Source organism: Emydura macquarii, unplaced genomic scaffold, assembly GCF_026122565.2.
Source record: "Emydura macquarii macquarii isolate MOO-44397 ecotype Brisbane River unplaced genomic scaffold, CSIRO-AGI_Emac_v2 contig_2676, whole genome shotgun sequence".
Taxonomy (NCBI): Eukaryota; Metazoa; Chordata; order Testudines; family Chelidae; genus Emydura; species Emydura macquarii.
The window spans coordinates 46,554,457-46,573,595 of record NW_027132813.1 but is presented as its reverse complement, the minus strand read 5'-3'; the positions used below and the strand labels follow the sequence as shown (position 1 = coordinate 46,573,595).

At 38.4% G+C, this 19,139-nt stretch overlaps 1 protein-coding gene across 8 annotated transcripts in view; it reads left to right on the top strand.

The window, feature by feature from the left end:
• The window catches only part of PLCB1 (phospholipase C beta 1), a 642,689-nt gene that overhangs the window by 462,425 nt on the left and 161,125 nt on the right, over nucleotides 1-19,139 (top strand). For all 8 annotated transcript variants that reach the window (XM_067565312.1, XM_067565318.1, XM_067565317.1 and 5 more), the window contains 3 exons: nucleotides 2,940-3,022; nucleotides 13,401-13,485; nucleotides 14,002-14,179. In XM_067565312.1, coding sequence (XP_067421413.1) covers nucleotides 2,940-3,022; nucleotides 13,401-13,485; nucleotides 14,002-14,179 — 346 coding nt within the window. The remainder of the gene's footprint in view (nucleotides 1-2,939; nucleotides 3,023-13,400; nucleotides 13,486-14,001; nucleotides 14,180-19,139) is intronic.

Genomic DNA, 19,139 nt, shown 5'->3' with positions numbered 1-19,139 from the left:
GCTCTAAAGAAAAAAACTCTATCTAAACTAGCCTTTCTGTAGATCATAAAGGGTTGGATGTTCAAAAAGGTCCTCGTGATTTAGCAGCACAAGCCCTATTGGCTTTCAATGGGACTTGGTGCCGAGGTCACATAGGCACTAATAAAAAAAATCCCACCCAGTGTCACAAATGTAAGATGACATCAGTGTTTGGTGAGCTGCCTGGGCTAGAAGCAAGTTTCATCTAGAAGGAAATAGTTTGTGCTTTCCCATGGGGTATGCAGTATCTGTTGCTAGCACTCATGGTTCTGGAGATACCAGACTATATTTGCTTACTTATGTATCATTTATTTATCAGTTTTACTTCTGTAAATAAACATATAACCAGAAACCTGTGGCTAGATAGAACTGACCTGTGCTAGGCCCTGAGGAGGAAAGTTCCAAGTTTGGGGGAAAAGGAAAAACAAATGGCTTCTAAGCTGCTCAGAGGCTGGAGAGCGAGAGGTTATCTTGGTGGAGATGAGGGAATGATCAGTGCGCCAGTGAGGCAGTTTAAGTGTGTCAAGTTTGTTATTTATGATCAGGTGGGTGGGTGGTGTGCGTGTGTGTGTGAGTGCACGCACATGAATAGGTATATAGATATATTGCTGCAGACTCAGTTCCCCAGCTGGTATAAATAGTCACAGCTCAATTGACTTCAACTGAGCATCTGCACCATACAGTACAGGTATGATTTGATGTCTCTATAGAGATATGAAAAATATAAATACCGGTATGTTGCCAACTCTTTTTATATTTGGTGGGTTTTTTTTTTTTTTTTTAAAGCCCTAGGCCCCACCGTTGTGTGAATACACCAGAATCTCAGCTTTCATTGAAATAAACATTAATTTCTAGCTCTTATGGTTGTGTAGATTAGCTTGGAAAGGCAGCCTCTATAAGTTCAAAAGCCAGAAGGCAAATAAAAAGAACTCTCAGAAGATTAAAAAAAAAAACCCTTCATTATTTTGAATTTGATTTTATGATTTTGGGTGCTTGATTCATGGAGGGTTTTTTTAACACAGTATGGTTATAGCAGCCTTCAGTGCTAAAGTGAGTTCATCTGGAAGCAGGTTTGTATTCCAAGAGGGAAGTGTGAATTATTTCTAACAATAAGTGCATTGATAGAGGATAAAAATGGGCACAGAGCTAAAATGAGTGTCATAAAATGATTCCACTGGTAGATTAACTATTGCCATCACATTGCATCACTACTGTTGAAAGGCAGCCTTTACTTACATTTACTTTACATTTCTGAACCATAGTTATATAGGTTATAGATATTATACATTATTTACACAGTTGGCTTGTTACCCAAATAACAAATATTACAGGATCTTATTAGGGGATAAGGCAACAAGCCGCATTTATTGTGAACAAAGAAACTTCTGTAGATAGTATCAAAGAAAAGAACTACAAATTACAGAGACATGTTTCAATTGATGCTTTCATTCACATTCACACACACTGACAGGCACACACAGATAGAGACAGACAAACATACATAGGGATCTTCCAGATGTCATAGTTACCAGCTTCTTGGTGCTCATGATAGTCACTGGCCAGGTGACTAGAGCATGAAGATGAGGAGCAAGGTTCTGCCGATGCGCATCGGTACTCCTGGCTGATGTGATGTTGTAGACCCGAACCTCCAGCCTTCATCTTCTTGTCCCATTTTATAGGGAAAGGACCCCATGTAAGTCTATGGGTTTTGCATTGTCATGCTGCAACTGCATTCTTGGTGTGATCCTCAATCACCCACATTGTTGCAAGCCTGATCAGATTTTGTCCTTTGAAATGGGCTGGCTCCAAAGTCATCAGGGTGGGCTCCTCTTAGGCCATTTGATCATCTTTGCTTCTTTCTTCTTCCCTCAAGCGTTTTAGGTGAGGCTGGTGTTTTCTTCATGTCTGTTTCGATATCCCTTACTCAGACCAATTGTTCAATCACTCTTTTTGTCTACACCCAACTCAATTGCTCAGCCATTCACACTTCAGTCACTCAGGGCCAACTCCTAGCTGAAGAACTTACATATTATTTTTTAGAGCAAACCTTATTTCATTTTTGACAGTGTCTTTCACAATTAGATAGATACATTACATTGCACAGTGTGGCTTTTGTACTTAGAATAGGATTTTTACAAATATATTGGAAGCAGGTAAAATTAACAGATAAACTGGCCAGTGGACATAGTACAGACATTTACAAACAATCTTAAAATTATACAAAGTACAGACAGACTTGAATTAACATTTAAAAGGGTAGAACAGTAAGAGTCAGTTTGAGGTTTTAGCTTTTGATTCAGACTGATGTGCCTTTTGGTAGGAAGGGGAGGGGTGTTTGTGGCTCTGTTCTTACATATATTTCAAAAACAAGATTTTGGCCAACAGGCTGCTAAAACTCGATGAAACAATCTTTTTTATATTGTTCCTTAAAGGGATTTCCCACATCAAACAAGAGGAGACTGAAACTTGTGCATCAGAGTAATTAAGGATTCCCCCCCCCCCCCAAAAAAAAAAAAAATGAAAGATGCTGCTTAGAAGATACAACAGGCTTGTCAAACAAAACATGATTACTTCAATTATTCAAAATAATCCACGAAAGGTATAGCTTTAAGCATGGAATCATGACCTGCAAAAAGTTCTGCAGTAAGCTATTGGTTCAGTCACAGAGAGGCACAAAAACACTTCTGGAGTGAGATAATACTTGAAGCTTATAACATTTTGGAGACTAGATTGCAGATCAGACTGCAAAAGCACATCCAGATCTTTGAGGTTGTTCAGAATAAAACGCCTGGGCATGGTTTTGGAAGGCACTGAGTTCTTTTGTGTGTGCTTTGCAGAGAGATAAGTTAGTTCAGGAACCAAAATATATTTCCATTAGACATAAAGGTGTTTGTAACTTATCTGTGTCCTAATTTTTTTAGGAAGTAATAGAAGCTATTGCTGAGTGTGCATTTAAGACATCGCCTTTTCCGATCCTCCTTTCCTTTGAAAACCATGTGGATTCGTAAGTAATTACAGTGTTACAATGTTTGGTTAAACAATGTTATAATGTTAAGATACAAGATTATTTAGCATTTTTGTTATCTGGCATCAGTCATCATCATTAGTGAATTTGTCATCCTACATGTAGGCCTTTAAGATACTTATGCATGTGTAGAGCCCTACAAATCTGCAGATGCAGATTGCGGAGGGATGCAGACCATGTTTGCAGATCACGGATCAGATGCGGATACAAATTTTGTATCTGCGCAGTGCTCTAAGAATGTGCAAAACTTTAAGTACGTGAGTAGTTTGATTTGAAAGAGACTGCTCACCTGTATGCTCACTGAATCGAGGCCTTGAATGTGAAGGGTAATGATTTAATAATTATTGTCCAAATTCTGTCACCTCTACTCAGGTTGAATAGTATCTTTCTGCCCAAGTAGCCTCATCAATTTTAATGGATTTACTCTTGCAGTAACATACTTCTCCAGCAGAGTATGTGAAATTCCCATTGACAGTAAACATAACAAAAATAAAAGAGGGAGAGTGAGAGACTATGTCCCATAATCTGTTCTAACGTACACAGCAATTTCCTTTGGAATTGCCTATGTGCAAATTAGAGTGGAAGTTGTCCATTGTGTTTGTCTGAGTGGAGATCCCAAAAGTGGGATTTTGTGTGTTGGAGCTGTTTGGGAATTTTTCAACGAAACCTTTTTATAGCAAAGAGTGCAGATTTGTCTAAACCAATGCTTTGTTGAAAGGGTCAGTTCTGACAAATTTCCTGTTTTTAAAAAACTTTTGGAAAACAGTCTTGAAATGGTTGAAACGTCTCAATTTGACATTTTTGACACGAAGTTCTGGTTATCTGGTTTTGAATGACTTTTCATTTAGAATTGTAGGTTATTAGTAATTTTTAAAAATATTCTGAAATGATCAAAACAAAATGTTTCAATTGACCTGAAACAAATTCCCTCCCCCCATCTTTGGTTTGGGAAAATTTTCAAGATTTTGACTTTTTGTGCCAATTTGGTTGGGAAAACTTTCCTGTGAAAGAAAAACTTTCTCTTCTCACCTCTGCACCTGCCCCTTCCCCACCCCCCAGCTCTAAAATATATATGATTAGTCAAGAAGTCAGGAAAGATTTTGGGACTCCCACTATTTGTACTGTTAGGAAAAATTAGATAAAATGAAAAAGGGATAGATTTGGTTATCAGTGGATACTAATGCATTGTTCTTCATTGCCCAAAGCCCATACTGACTGATTCACAGAGCAAAAGTAATATACATAAATGGCTACTCATCCCTCCCTTTTAGCAGAATCTAGGAATCCATTGTCTTAGAATGAACTGGGGTGTGTCTACATCATAGCAAAACAGCCACCAAAAAAAAAAAAAAAGGTTTAGGAAAAAATTCCATCTGCAGTTGACCCAAACAACTGAAACTGTGCTGATTGCCAGACAGTATTGCTGCCGTTCCCCCTCCAGCCACGCCTTCTATATCAATTCCTCCTTCCACTGGAGAAACAAATCAGGAAGCCTGGATGACTAAAGTTTGAAAGGTACTTATAGGACCAAATTCAAAGGTGTGGTTAAAAGTAGCAAAGTGTGTGGAAGGGAATCTGAGTTTATCACTGGAAAAATGTACAAGTTGAAGTTGGGGGATTGACCTTCTTTACCCTACACCTGTTAGTTTCTCTCACTGATAAACCCCTTTCTTTTGGATCCTTGTTATGTAAATTATGCCAGTTAGACTCCCTTACACCTACCCACTAATGTATCACTTACATCATCTTACACATCACGTCTGAATCTGACCCAGAGTCTCTAGGGAATATGCTTGTCTTGATCCTTATTCTTCAAATCTGTATTTTAAAAATATCAACAAGCTTTGTTTAGAAAAGACAGATAGGAGAATCAGCATATGGACCTATTTATTATCTCAACTATTAAGGTCGAAAGTTTAAACAAAAAGCATTAAGGATAAGGTCCTTTTCAAAGGACAAAGACATTAATAATTGCAAAAAAGAAAAAAAACCAGTTATTTTCAGAGGTAAAATAAGTGCCAAAATATCTTGAGAAAAATGGGATTAAATTTTAATCACAACTAAATATGTTGTGAAATTCCAGGAAGATGAAAAGTTGATAGTAGAGTTACCACTGTGTTACTCCAGTTTTATGCCAATGTTACCCCATAGAAATCAATGGAGTTTCACCATCATAAAACTGCAGTGACAGAATGATGAATCAGGCCCTAGATGTACTTACTATCTGCAGTGCTCTTTCATGTGTTATGATGACAATAACAAGTTATTAACATAGGATATTTGGGAAAGCAGTATCAAATGTCTTCTGTTTATGAGGCTTTAAGGTTGACTAACTATTGGTATTGGTTGTTATTAACTTTGTGCTGCAATAAATTATCCCATTTAACGTGTGCAGCTTCTAATTTTGCCTTGGCCAAATACCATTTTCAGTTATTTGACTGCATGTTACAATTAGACTTTCATTTCTTCACAAGTTGCCGGAGAATACTGCAATTAGTCATGCCAGTCAGAGAATCCTTCACCTAATTTCATGGAGTGCTTCTTCTGCCTTTCTGTTTAGATGGAACATTATTTTCCTTCTAGATTTTCATGATCATTCAGGTCTAAATGCCAGTTCATAATGCTAAGTACTTTTGTAACTTCCACTTCTGGACAATTTGTGTAAATCCTTGGAAGTCAACTCCCGGTTATTTCTGTGGGACCAGAATTTTCCCTATAGTTCTCAGCTGTATTAGATTTGTATTCACTGAACATTTTGTGTGAAGTCCCAGTTGCATCAAAGTTAATGGGAATTTTGCCATTGACTTCAGTTGGCACATGATTTTACCATCTATGCTTTGGTCATGTCATTTTTTAGTGATTTTTAGATCACCTGAGGTAAATATTTTTTATGAGCTTTCAATATTTTTTCCCAGAAGGACTTAAACTTCATGGAGTTTAATAGCATGTGAATTAACTCCTCCATTTTCCTTACCATTACTGTAACATATGGTACCATAACCTGTGTGTCATTTTCAACTCAGACCTCTCTCTTGGTCCTCACTTCTGGACTATGTCTAAATCTTGCTTATTCTTTGTGCATAACATCTCTAAAATTCAGCTTTTCTTTTCCATCTACATGGTTAAAACACTTATCCAGGCTCTCATCATCTCATGTCTTGATTACTGCAACAGCCTTCGCTCTGGCCTTGACAAAAGCAATTTTGCCCTTCTCCTGTCCATTCAGAATGCATTCTAAGATCATTTTCCTAGCCTGATGCTTTGACCATATTTTGCATTCCTGCATTGGCTCCTCCTTCTCTATCATATCAAGCATTAGCTGCGTGTATTCACTTGCAAGGCCCTTCACGGTCAATCCCCATCCTGCCTATAATCTCTCTTTCACTGTTGAGTTGTCAAAGCTTCCCTCTGATTGGCCCATGATATCAACTTGCACTGTTAAATTTGTGAAATTTGCACTGAAAATTGTTAAGTTTTCAAACATGTACCTTCGTACCTCTCCCATCTGTCTGTATTAACCTATTGTCTCTTGTCTTATATTGTAAGCTCATTGGGGCAGAGATAGTCATTTTTTATTTGTACAGCACCTAGCGCAATGGATAAGCCTGGATAAGTGATTTTTAAACAAGGCTCCACAGGCGATCCTGGCAATTACAGGCTGGTAAGCCTAACTTCAGTACCAGCTGGAAATTATACTAAAGAACAGAATTATCAGACACATAGATGGTGTTGGGGAAGAGTCAACACAGCTTTTGTAAAGGGATGTCATACTTCACCAATCCTAAAATTCTTTGCGGGGATCAACAAATGTGAACAAGGGAGATCCAGTGGATATAGTGTACTTGGACTTTCAGAAAGCCTTTGACAAGGTCCTTTACCAAAGTTTCTGAAGCAAAGCAAACAGTCCTGGGATAAGAGGGAAGGTCCTCTCATGGATCACTAACTGGTTAAAAGACAGGAAACAAAAGGTAGGAATAAATGGTCAGTTTTCAGAATGGAGATAGGTAAATAGCAGGGTCCCAAGGGATCTGCACTGGGACCAGTGCTATTCAACATATTCATAAATTATCTGGAAAAGGGGGTAAACTGTGAGGTGGCAATGTTTGCAGATGACACAATAATACTTAAGAGAGCTAAGTCCAAAGCAGACTATGAAGAGTTACAAAGGGATCTCACAAAACTGGGGGACTGAGCAACAGAATGGCAAATGAAATTCAATGTTGATAAATGAAAAGTAATGTACATTGAAAAACATATACATACAAAATGATGGGGTCTAAATTAGCTGTTACCACTCAAGAAAGATATCTTGGGGTAATTGTGGATAGTTCTCTGAAAACAACCGCTCAATGTGCAACAGCTGTTAAAAAAGCTAACAGAACGTTAGGAACCATTAGTAAAGGGATAGATAATAAGGCAGTAAATATCATAATGCCACTATATAAATCCATGATATGACCACACTCCTGAATACTGCATGTAGTTCTGGTTGTCCCATCTCTAAAAGATATTTTAGAATTGGAAAAAGTACAAAAGGGCAACAAAAATGACAAGGGGTATAGAACAGCTACTGTATGAGGAGAGATTACAAAGACTGGGATTGTTCAGCTTTGAAAAGAGATGACTAAAGGGAGATATGATAGAGGTCTATAAAATCATGAATGGTGTGGAGAAAGTGAATAGGGAAGTGTTATTTACCACTTCACATAACACAAGAACCCAGGGCGACCCAATTAAATTAATAGGCAGCAGGTTTAAAATAAACAAAAAGAAGTATTTCTTCACACAACGCACAGTCAACTTGTGGAACTCATTGCCAGGGATTGTTGTAAAGGCCAAAAGTATAACTGGGTTCAAAAAAGAATTAGATAAATTCATAGAGGATAAGGTCCATCAATGCTTATTTGCCAAGATGGTCAGGGACGCAACACCATGTGCTGGGGTCCCTAAGCCTCTGACTCCCAGATACAGGGACTGGACAACAAGGGATGGATCATTTGATGTTTTCCCTATTCTGTTCATTCCCTCTGAAGAATCTGTCATTCATCTCTGTCAGAAGACAATATAGTGGACTAGATGAACCATTGGTCTGACTCAGTATGGTCATTCTTATGTTCTTATAATGGAATCCTGGTCCACAATGAGAGCTTGTTGGCACTGATGATGATGATGATGATGATGATAACCACTCAATGTCATTCATGACTCAGTAAGGCATCCGGTATAGTGTGTGTGTTTTACAGTATATAAAATAATTATAATTTCAAGCTATATCATCATTCAGTAACGATATTGAGGTCAAAGTCAGTGAATTGGGGAAAAAAACAGTTCTAAGAAAAGAAATGGACCCCCGAAATGGGGGGGAGGGAAGACATTTAGACCTTGCAAACATTGGAAAGGCCTCAGAAGTACTATGGGGTTTGAAATGAGACCTGATATAAGGTATCTAAAAATCTGAAGGCAGACGCCTCTATAATTAGAAACATACTCATGACCTAGCAGCTAAAAGGTTAAGTAAGTAATCCTTGAACAGTATCCAAGATCAATTTTTAGATTATACTTAATTAAAGTCAAACTCATCTTGCTGTTTTCTAGCTAGAATTAGCATTACAAATATTAATAGTTGTCACGCTATCTGTAGTGGCTCACGACTGTGAGTGCTTACCTCAGGGCAGACTGTTAAAACCAGGCGAGATACCCCAATCTGGTGGTGTGTTCTATAATGAGATTTTACCAAGCCAGTAACAAATGTGAACTGGATCACGACAGCAGTCTTACCATGGAGTTACAGACAGCCCCTTAGACAGTCCAGACTATCTTGCCACTCAGACAAACTGGACTTAATGATAAATAGTCACTTACATCAAAAATCACACCACATTCAGGTTGCTTCCAGTCCCAAGAAACAAGTCACTTACCCCAGAATAACTTGTACCCTAGATCTTACACCAAAGACAGTGCCTATAGCCAGTCCTGTAATAATCTATCTAAAGGTTTATTCACTAGGAAAAAGAAATGTTATTTACAAATTAAAACAAGTAAACATAGACACACAAATGAGTTACCATCTAAATCCTAAGAGTGACAAAGTCGTAGTGATCTGTCAATTCAAAGTGTCTGTCAGGGCAAATCCAGGAGGAACCCCTGTGGATCTCTGCCTCAGTTTAAAGTCTCTGGCCCTGTAAGAGTTCAAATAGCAAAGAGCAAAATGGAAAATTTTCCTGTGACTTGTTTTATTTCCTTCATTCAGCTTCCACATCAGAAGGAGGAGCTTCTTTGCATTTAGCATTTCCAAGGTGCAGTAGAATCACTAACCAATCCTTTGTATTGCCTTGTTCCTTGATGGCCCACCTGATTTTGATAGTCCTTCTGGATTGGTGGGGGAGTGGGCTGGGAGAGGGGGAACAATTCCCGTGCCTGGGTTCATAAGTTCAGAGCAATTTCAAAGTTATAAAGCAAAATTTACAGATTTTCTTGTTTCATGGAATACCGACATTACAAGTGAAATTAATCCATGTAGCAATTTATAAGCATTTCATAAAGTCTAAACACTAAATACATTCTTATAAATTAATACCTATTTTGAGCAAAACTAATGTATAGGTGAACTGGTCTGGTCGCCAGCTCTGAGTTTGTTAGTACTTAGCTAATGCCTTCAGTCTTGACAAGAGCTGGTATCTGGCTTGCCAGAGTCACAATAGTGTTTTTAGCAAGGTTTCTTTTTCTGGATCCTCCTTACAATCTTCTTGACCAGTGTTTCTCAATCTATTTACCATTGTGAGCTGTATAGGCAGCTCTCTATGTGTTATGTGGGCCGCATCCACACAATATATATACTACCTATATGGCCATTAGGATGTCACATGGGCTGCAGCTGATTGGGCTGTGGATTGAGAGCCACTGTTCTAGACTGTAGGCTCTTCTGAGGAAGGACTGTGACTTTGTGTGTGTCTGGTACAGCATTAGGCACGCTGTCAACACTTCACAAATAACATGCTATTATTATACGTAGTACCTAGGAGCCCCAGTTATCGACTACGACTGCATTATGCTAGGTGCTGTACATACACCAAACAAGAAGATGGTCCTTGTCCCAAAGAGCTCACAATCTATGTAAAGGTACTTGTGTATTTCCCGCTTAACACGTATTGAATATGTCTCATTAAAGGTATTATGTTCATCCTTATTCTTGTAAATACATTCCTTTGCCATTGCACCCTTTTTGCCTTTCTCCATTTCCCATATTTCTGGTACAATTCCCTACTTTATGGATCATTACTGTGTAGCTCAGTATGTATAAAATGTTAGTTCTTCAGTCAGTGAGAACTCATAGGATTGGCTGTTCTTTGTATACCTCTTTACATATGAGTTATTTAAGGTAGTTGCAAAGCCAAGTATGATGTGTTAAATTAGTCGTTCTTTGAAAGGAAGGGAGGCAGGGAGGGATCCTCACTATTTTCCATGAGATTTTTGTAAAGAGAGAGAGAGAGAGATGTGGGGTTAGGACAGGATGGTACAATCTCCTTCTAACACTACTTCTAGCGAGGATGGTTCTAAACCTGAATTCTCTGTGTAAGATTTCACTGTTGTGTAGGAGTGAAACTCTCACTACCTCCAGACTTCTGGGGGTTTTTTGGTTGATGTGCCCTTTTGAAATCTAATCTTATGCCTGTTCCTAAGTTTTAGATAAATGTGGGGTTTGATTTAAAGGACACAAACTTTGAACATCATAGTCACTAGGAGTGTGGATCCATTAAAAATATATGCTAGTTGAGACAATTAAGATAAACTTGCCTATAATAATTACCCCTTGGAGGCGAGAGTTATAACAAATCCCCACTCACTTATCTGCTTTCTACAGAGAGCTGGGTTTTCTTGTGCACGGACCTGTTTTATTTGTTTGAAAAGGTGCTGACAGTTCGATACTGACTATAACTTTCTACTTACACCCTCAGCTCACTGCATTCCCCACCAACCCTTCCCTTGACGGTTTTTAGCTCTGTTTGCTTCCTACTCATCTTCCTAATCTTATGCCTGAGGCTGAAATGGGGATCTTAACTTTCTTGCAGAACTGGCTGAATTTAAATGAAAGCATCAACAAAATACTGCAGTGATTAAAAATGCAGCAGTTTAAAACCTGTTATAGCTTTGTGGAATCATTTAAAATCTACAACATATGTATTGTGGACAATTGAAGTTATGAGCATTTTAACCTATAGCTGCTAAAGATGGAATTCCCCAAATGGAAGCACTGCTGAACTTTGGGAAATTCAGATTCTGAGTTAAATGCTATCCAGGCTTCGTCCCATCTCTGATTTACTCACTGTGACATGAGCTATCAAGTACATTGCTGGCACACAACGAATAATTAGTAATCATAAAAAGAAGGTGAGCTTGACAACAGAATCAGGTGTTCATTAATGCAAATAGTGTAGATTGCTGAAGTGCATGCTTATCCAAACACTTTTGACTAGATTCTCATTTACACTAAGGCCCCTTCACACTGCCTGGGTAGTACAATAGGGCTTTAAAGTGGATGCACTAGTTGATTTTTGTTTGTAAAAAGTTAATCAGGAAGTAGATTAAAAATTCTTCCTGTCACCTGGGCAGTTGTCGTTTCAGCTAAAGCTGCTGGGGAATTTTTTGACAAATTGTTTTTCATTGAAAAATGCAGATTCATCAAAATCAAAACTGCTCATGAAACAGGGTGGGTTTCGATGAATTTTGCAACTCAAAAAATGTTGGGGGAAAAACATTTATTTTCAGTATTTTCAAAATTTAAAAAAATCCTGTTTTCCTGTTCAAAATGACCTTTAAAAGGTTTTAGGAAAGAAAAAAGTCAAATTTGAAAATGAAATGTTTCAGAATTACCAAAACAAAACTTTTCCCAGTGACCAAAACTGATTTTTGTATTTGTTTGGCTTTACTTTGTGAATATTTTCAGGATGTTCAAGTTTTTGCCCCAAATTGAAACACAAAAATATTCAACACTCAAAATTCTTCATAGGACAAGAAAACTGTATCCCACCCAGCTCAAGTTTTAACTTCGTGTGAGGAGACATGATTGTAAACTAGGGGATCCCAAATGTTGTGACACATGGGTACATTCTGTGATGAACAATAGATGCAGCTATAACTGCTTGGAGTCATTCATGTTCTGTGAATAGAAATTGCTTGTTGTTTGAGTTCACCAGCGACATAATGTGTAGTTGAACAGTTTTATCCTGTCCCTGTGGTTATAAAAAAAACTGCAGGTGCAGGCCACATTTTAAGGCTATGCAAGTGGCATTTATAACCTATCTGTATCCTAAAACTCCCATCACAATGATATCCAGATATTATTTTACTCTTGGGTTGCACTATGGACAAACTGGCTATAAGCACAGTCTGTTGAGTTTGACTTATCCCTAGTGGACATCATGAAAACCACCACAGTAATTTACTGTTGTAAAGTGTGATATGGGTAGACAAGCGTCTAATGAAAGGAAATCTCAACAGTGCTTTGCCCTACAGCCTAAAATAATCACCCAGCTACTTGCTTCAGGAGCTTGTTACTAAAGCCAGCTCTGCATTAGAAAGCCGTTGCTGATCAGCATAGCTATATCAGCAAAGCCCTCCTATATGAACAAAATTGCATTTATGCCAGTTTCCCAAACACCATAAGCTAGATCAGCATAAGCAGAATTATACCGTTCTGACTGTATTTTAGGTTTTTTGCCAACAAAGCTATGCCAGCAAAAGTTTCTAGTGTAGAGCTGGCCTTGGAGAGACCGTGTTTGAGGCCATGTTAATCTCTGCCAGGTGTTGGAAGTGCCCTTAAAAAGGCTCATCCCTTTTCTCTTTGTTTGTGTCTTCCGTTTCACGTTCTCAAGTTACAAAAAAAGAAAAAGCAAAGCAAAATAGAGGGGGAAAAAGTAAAGACATAAGTACATCTTGAAAATCCATGATGTGAATGAAAAGTATCATGAAGGAAAACATATTTAAAGATGTTTCCTACAAGAGCCAAACTTGTGTAACAGTTTATTTCTATCACTCACACAACTGACGTATTCAGTTTTTATATTCTATAAAGTGCGTGTGAATATTTGTCTCTGTGACACATTCAGTTTCACTCTTTCTGACTTCAGATGGCCAATGCCTTTATTGTGTTATTTCATGTATAATCCCTGTGATAAGGCTGTCAGAGAAGTCAGAATAATAGCATGATGAATCTATATCATTGTGAACAATTTACAATGATAGGATCAAGAAATTATCCTTTCATCTAGTTAAGGGATATTAGATTTTACCATTACTGCTGCTTTTCAGCCTGCAGTATGAATAAGCCTCGCTTAATTCTATCCTTTTCCCCTTTTAGCCCTAAGCAGCAAGCCAAAATGGCAGAATATTGCAGATTAATTTTTGGAGATGCACTGCTCATGGATCCACTGGAAAAATACCCAGTAAGATGGTTTGGTATTTCCTTGATCATAAATATATGTAGGAATATTTATTTACATATTTCAGTTTTCTGTTGTTCTTCATATACTGCTTACAAGATAGAAGCAGCTGTTTTTGGGTTTTTTTTTGGTTTGGGGGATTTATAAGTAATTTATGCAAGTATTGGATTAAGCATATGGTTTCTGATGTGGAGATTATTGTGATACAATGAGTTCTAATGCTATAAAACTAAATTGGCTGTGACATCTACTCTTTTATAATGTGGGCTTTCACATATCAAATAGTACTTATGGTTATTATTGTAGATATTTCATAGTGCATTTTTTCTTTGTCTGCTAAAGTGCCTTCATTGGCATTGTTTTGTTCAGCACAGAGACCACCTGTTGTGCAAACCACGCTTCATCTTAAAATGGGTTTACATTTTTGGACTGCAGAACTGTAGGTACATTGTGTCAGGTGGAGAATGAGAAGTTACCATTGGACCATTTTATTTATTGCAAATCTCTCTTTCCTTTAAGCTTGAAACTGGCGTCCCCCTTCCAAGCCCTATGGACTTAATGTACAAAATTCTGGTGAAGAATAAAAAGAAATCACATAAGTCTGCCGATGGCAGTTCAAAAAAGAAGCTCTCTGAGCAGGCTTCCAACGCGTGCAGTGATATATCCAGTGGGTTTGAACCTTCATCTCCTGGAGCAGGTAACAGTTGAACTCTCAAATACATTACTACCTGGAACATAAGAAGCCCGACTGTGATTGACACTAAATCCTGTTTACACCACTCTGTAAGTGTAAAGTTGCCTCTGTGTGGGTCTAGTTCAGTGACTGGTATGTTACATACTTTGGGCAAAGCGCTGTCTCCTTACAAAAGCCAAGTCAACGGGTTTTGCTCTAGAGGTCTTAGGGGGGGTTAAGGCTCAAGAGTCTTTCCTGCTAATCTAATGACCTGGTGCATTGTTTTGTGTGCGATAGCATGTAGCCCCCGCTCACTGCTCTTGGGGAGTTTAGTATACTGTCCGCTCCTCCAGTCTGCCACTGCCATGTGCCCAAACTCCAATGCAAAGGGAAGCAACATGGGGCAGAGCATTGCAGTATGCAAGGAATATGGCATCCTTTGCAAGGCCTTGCCAAGTTCTGTGCACAGTGAAACTGCAATGGATCTGCTGTATTTAGGACCGAGTGCAGGGGGCAGTTGGCTCTTAGAATCTCAAGGCCCCATTTACTGCTGCCTCGCATCTAGTAGGGTCACATACACCAGTGCAAGAGTGTGTGTAAAATGCTAGCACCTCAGAACAGTAGCATTTTACATCCACTTATGTTACATTGGGGCAAATGACTACACAAGGTGCAGGGCAAGGGTAAACTGGGCCCTAGGTCTTGAATTACATCAGGGTATATTTTCAGCTCAATATATCACTATTTAAACATGTGACTCCCATTAATTCCCACTCCTCTCTATGAAAATACACTGCTCTGTTTCCATTTTACTCACCTAAATAAAACAAACCAATTGGTTAGCATGGGCTGTGCATTCATCCTGGCAGAGAATGGATTCATTTTCCTGAGACTCTGCAGTTAGAAATACATGGGTATAGATTATTTGCATTTCCTTAGCTTTGTTTTCTCTAATTATCACCACACTACACTCTTAGTTTTATACCTGCAGCTGCTCCCGCCCACCTGCAATGCACAGTACATACTGTTCATGCAGCTAGAGTTTGGGGTCTTAACTATGCCTAGTGTAAACCTCCTGTATTGCTGGGATTGCTGTTTTCCAGAAGCTGGGAATAGGCAACAGGGGATGGCTCACTTGATGATTACCTGTTCTGTTCATTCCTTCTGAAGCACCTGGCATTGGACACTGTAGAAGACAAGATACAGGGCTACATGGACATTGGTCTGACCTAGTATGACCATTCTTACGTATTTAAGAGGGTCAAAAACTTTCTCCAGGCCAAAACTGGGCAAACTAAGTCTCAGGCAAAGAGCAGTTTCTAATAAATAAAATATATAAAAATATCTTTAGCTGCTTTTGATTTGACATCTATCTATCTAGATATAAATATATCTACCCAAGTTCACTAAGATTTGTTCTGCACTCCTGTAACAAACAACATTGAATTGTTGATGTTTTTTTAAGTTCCTATGTTCTAGTGAGAAACAGGTAAAATAATATTGAAAATATAAATCCAGCACAACTGGTGATTATAGAGATCTTAACCAATGGGAAGTAGTAGGTAATACTTCATTTCTTGTTAGTCACTAGCAGATTTTTTTCAATGCAGCTTTGAAACAGGAAGATTATCATCATGTATTAGTTATATCATGGTAGTGTATAGAGGTCCCATTTATGATCAGTTTCCCATTGTGCAAGGCACTGTTCACACACATAGTAAGAGACAATCTCTGCTCTGAAGAGCTTACAGCTTAAACAATTATTATTGGCTGGTAGCACTTCCCAAAATTAAGGTTTCCTAACACTTTGCATTAGAAGACCCTGTTTACAGCGGCTTATAATTTTGCCATACTTTAATCATTAGGGGTGCAATATTCCATGCCAGGTGTCAACCAGTCATGTAATTAAAAACTGTATCACAATGCATACACACAAGACGGCTGAATTAAGGTAGCACAGGCAACTTCAATTCCAAACTTTTGATTGTGTGATTTTTTGCAAGCTTAATGTTCTTTTAATGTAGGATTTTTCTTAATCTATTATTTAAATACATTGATCGAGGTATACAGGACTTGTGAGAATAAAGACTTGTCTTGACTAGCAGTGTTGCATAGTCAATAAAGCACTGGACTGGGACTTGGTAGACCTAGAGTCTATTCTTTGCTTGCCCGCTAGCCTGCTGGATGACCTTGGGCTAGTCACTTCACTGCTTTGTGCCTCAGTTGCCCCCTCTGTAAAATGGAGTTAATGATACTGACCTCCCTTGTTAAGCACTTGTGAGATCTGTGGATGAAACGTGCTGAATAAATGCTGGGTATTATTATTACATGAGAAAGTTGTGCTCATTTAATTTCAGATGCAATATAAAACAATTTTAGTCAAACCGATGCAAAAGGTGTGGAGACTTGTATTTCATTTTAAATTAGGCTTTTTTGGCTGAGCTGAAATTGATTTGGAACAGATTTAAATTAAACTGAAATAAAGCACTCTTAAAGATGACTCTTGGATGTACTTACAAGCACAATGTAACAGCAAAGTATGATTGTTATTTATAACCCATAATAAGAGTGTTCACACAAGGGTTTGCACCTGATTCACTAAGTTGGTTTTTAAACCAATTGAAGGTACTTCTCTGTGAGTTGAAAATGCCTGTATCCCACTAGCTTTGTTTCAGCATTGTATTCGGGCCAAACCATCAGATGTTTGAGAAGTTGGTTGTGGGTTAGAGTTTCATTTTGGCAAAAGAAAATCTCATTCCTAGCATCTTCGTGTTTTGTTTACTTTCCATATTACATCTGTAAGCACACTGGCGGTAGGCTGTTTTTCATGGGTTTGACACGCATGGATTATTTAATATAAAGGCACAAAGCAACTGACAGCTTGAAGCAGCCAAATTTTGGATGACTGCTAAGTGCCTGGCTAACGTTTAAAAACAGTGGTGCAAATTCTTAACTCTTCACTCTTAGGGGTGAAATTCACTACAGAGCAGAGGAGCTACTTATGCAGAAGTTCAGGAGTACTAGGGGAGAATGAAGGGGGGGCATCTGTGCTCTAAGTAAAAATGGATTAAAGCTTTTAGAGCTAGACCCTCAGCTGGTGTAAATCCGGTCATACTGTTGTAGTTGGTGGATTTGCTGATTTATACCAGCTCAGTATCTGGCCCATTGTCAGATGTCAGCAAATGGCAGCTTTAACTTTACAAGCTGAATCAAGTTAACTTCTAAATCTGAAAAGTACGTAAGTGCTGAAAGGTGTCCAGAGAGTCAATAAAAGGTTCTTCTCCCCCACCCCCCCGCAAGGTGTTGGTGCAGGTGCTCAGCTGATTGAGCGATATTGATGCAGTTTAGACTGCTAACAAAGCTGCACAGGTGAATTTTTACATTTTTTAATTCACTCAGAGATTTTCAAAGAGGCCTATGGAAGTTTTGAATTTAATTCAGTGTTGAACACCTAATCCTCCTAGGCTTCTTTGAAAATCCTGCACTGTTATCTTACTGCATACGTAGTCCTCAAATATCTATAGTCAGACTCTGTTCAACTAGCCTTTCCCCTTTTTCATCATGGTTTTTATTGTAGATTCATCTAAAGTCAAATAACCAGATCCTCGGCTGGTGTAAATTTCAGTAGAACTACACAGTGAGTGGAGCTATGACAACTCATATGAGTTGAAGATCTGACCCGTAGTTTCTAAAGCTGTGTTAATTTGCAGTATGTTTGTAGACGTACATGTGTTCAACTGCTGCAGCGTGTGCTGTCCCACGAGAACCCTTGGAAGTGAGAATTGATCTCACGGGGGATTTTTCAGTTAAATCTTTTAAGATAAATAGGTAATGTGTTGCAGATTTCCCTCCATGGCGATAATAATCTACAAACCAGTTGGTGTCACTGAAATATGCCAATCTCGTTTGCTATAATCTGCCCCTTCTTCCTTTTTAGTGGACTCAAGGAAGTTCTTTTTGCTAAGCTGGATGAATAAACTGAGAGATTCATAGCCAGTGGCTGTTACTGCAAGTCCAGCGAGAACATTGCAGGTTCTTAGCAATACATTTCAGATCCCCAAGTTACCCTCTGAGCCTGTTTAGCAATTGTGTTATTTTCTTCAATGAAATGTTCAGACAAAGCTTTGTTCGTGAATAAAGGCATGACATATCAACACTAGTGTCTGTGAGGAAACCGATCCTAGGTAGTCATAGCTTGGTTGAGAAAGTAGCCCACATTACTTACATTAGATGTTCTCTACATACTCAGAAAAAGTCAACAGGAGTCTTTTTGTTGACTTCAATGGGCTTTGGATCAGGCCATGAATTCGAAGGAAGACGTGAATTACCTTTTCTCCCAAGGAAAGAGATTGTGGCATTGTGGATAAATTCTCATATTGCAGTTTATTTTTTTCAGCATGCAAGGACGTTAGCAGTTCCTTTTGCCAAAAGAAAATTGCCTTGCCACGGCTAACGGAGAGCAGTGAAAAATGTGGGCAAAAGGCTGTGAAATAAAAAGCTTTATGCAGCCTGTAATAAAACATATTAACCTAGCAGGTCCGTCTAGGAGTCTACTATGTAGGTTAAAGCTCAGTTTTGATGGCTTCTTTGTGAAAGTAAAACCTGCTGTAGAAATTTCTAAGGACAACAGACTGTGATTTTTTATTGAATGTGATTGCTTCCTGAAAACATTGTTATAAGAATATTTTGTTTAGGGGGAAAATGTTTGTTTAATTAATTCACAAATTAATCTGACTTGCCCACTTGGTTTTGCTTGGTATAAAATAACTGAGAACAAGACTTTAAAAATGTGTGTAATTCAGTCTCATCTCCTCATTCCCTACTTTTTGAGTGAAAAGAATGACACTTAAGTAGTTTCATCACACTGTTTAGTTTACATTGCCCTCTGCTGGTGTATGTGTGATATGCCACCTCAGAGCTGACGGCTAGGAAAACATGTAGGGACAGAATCTCAGCTGGTGTAAATTGAAATAGCTCCATTCTG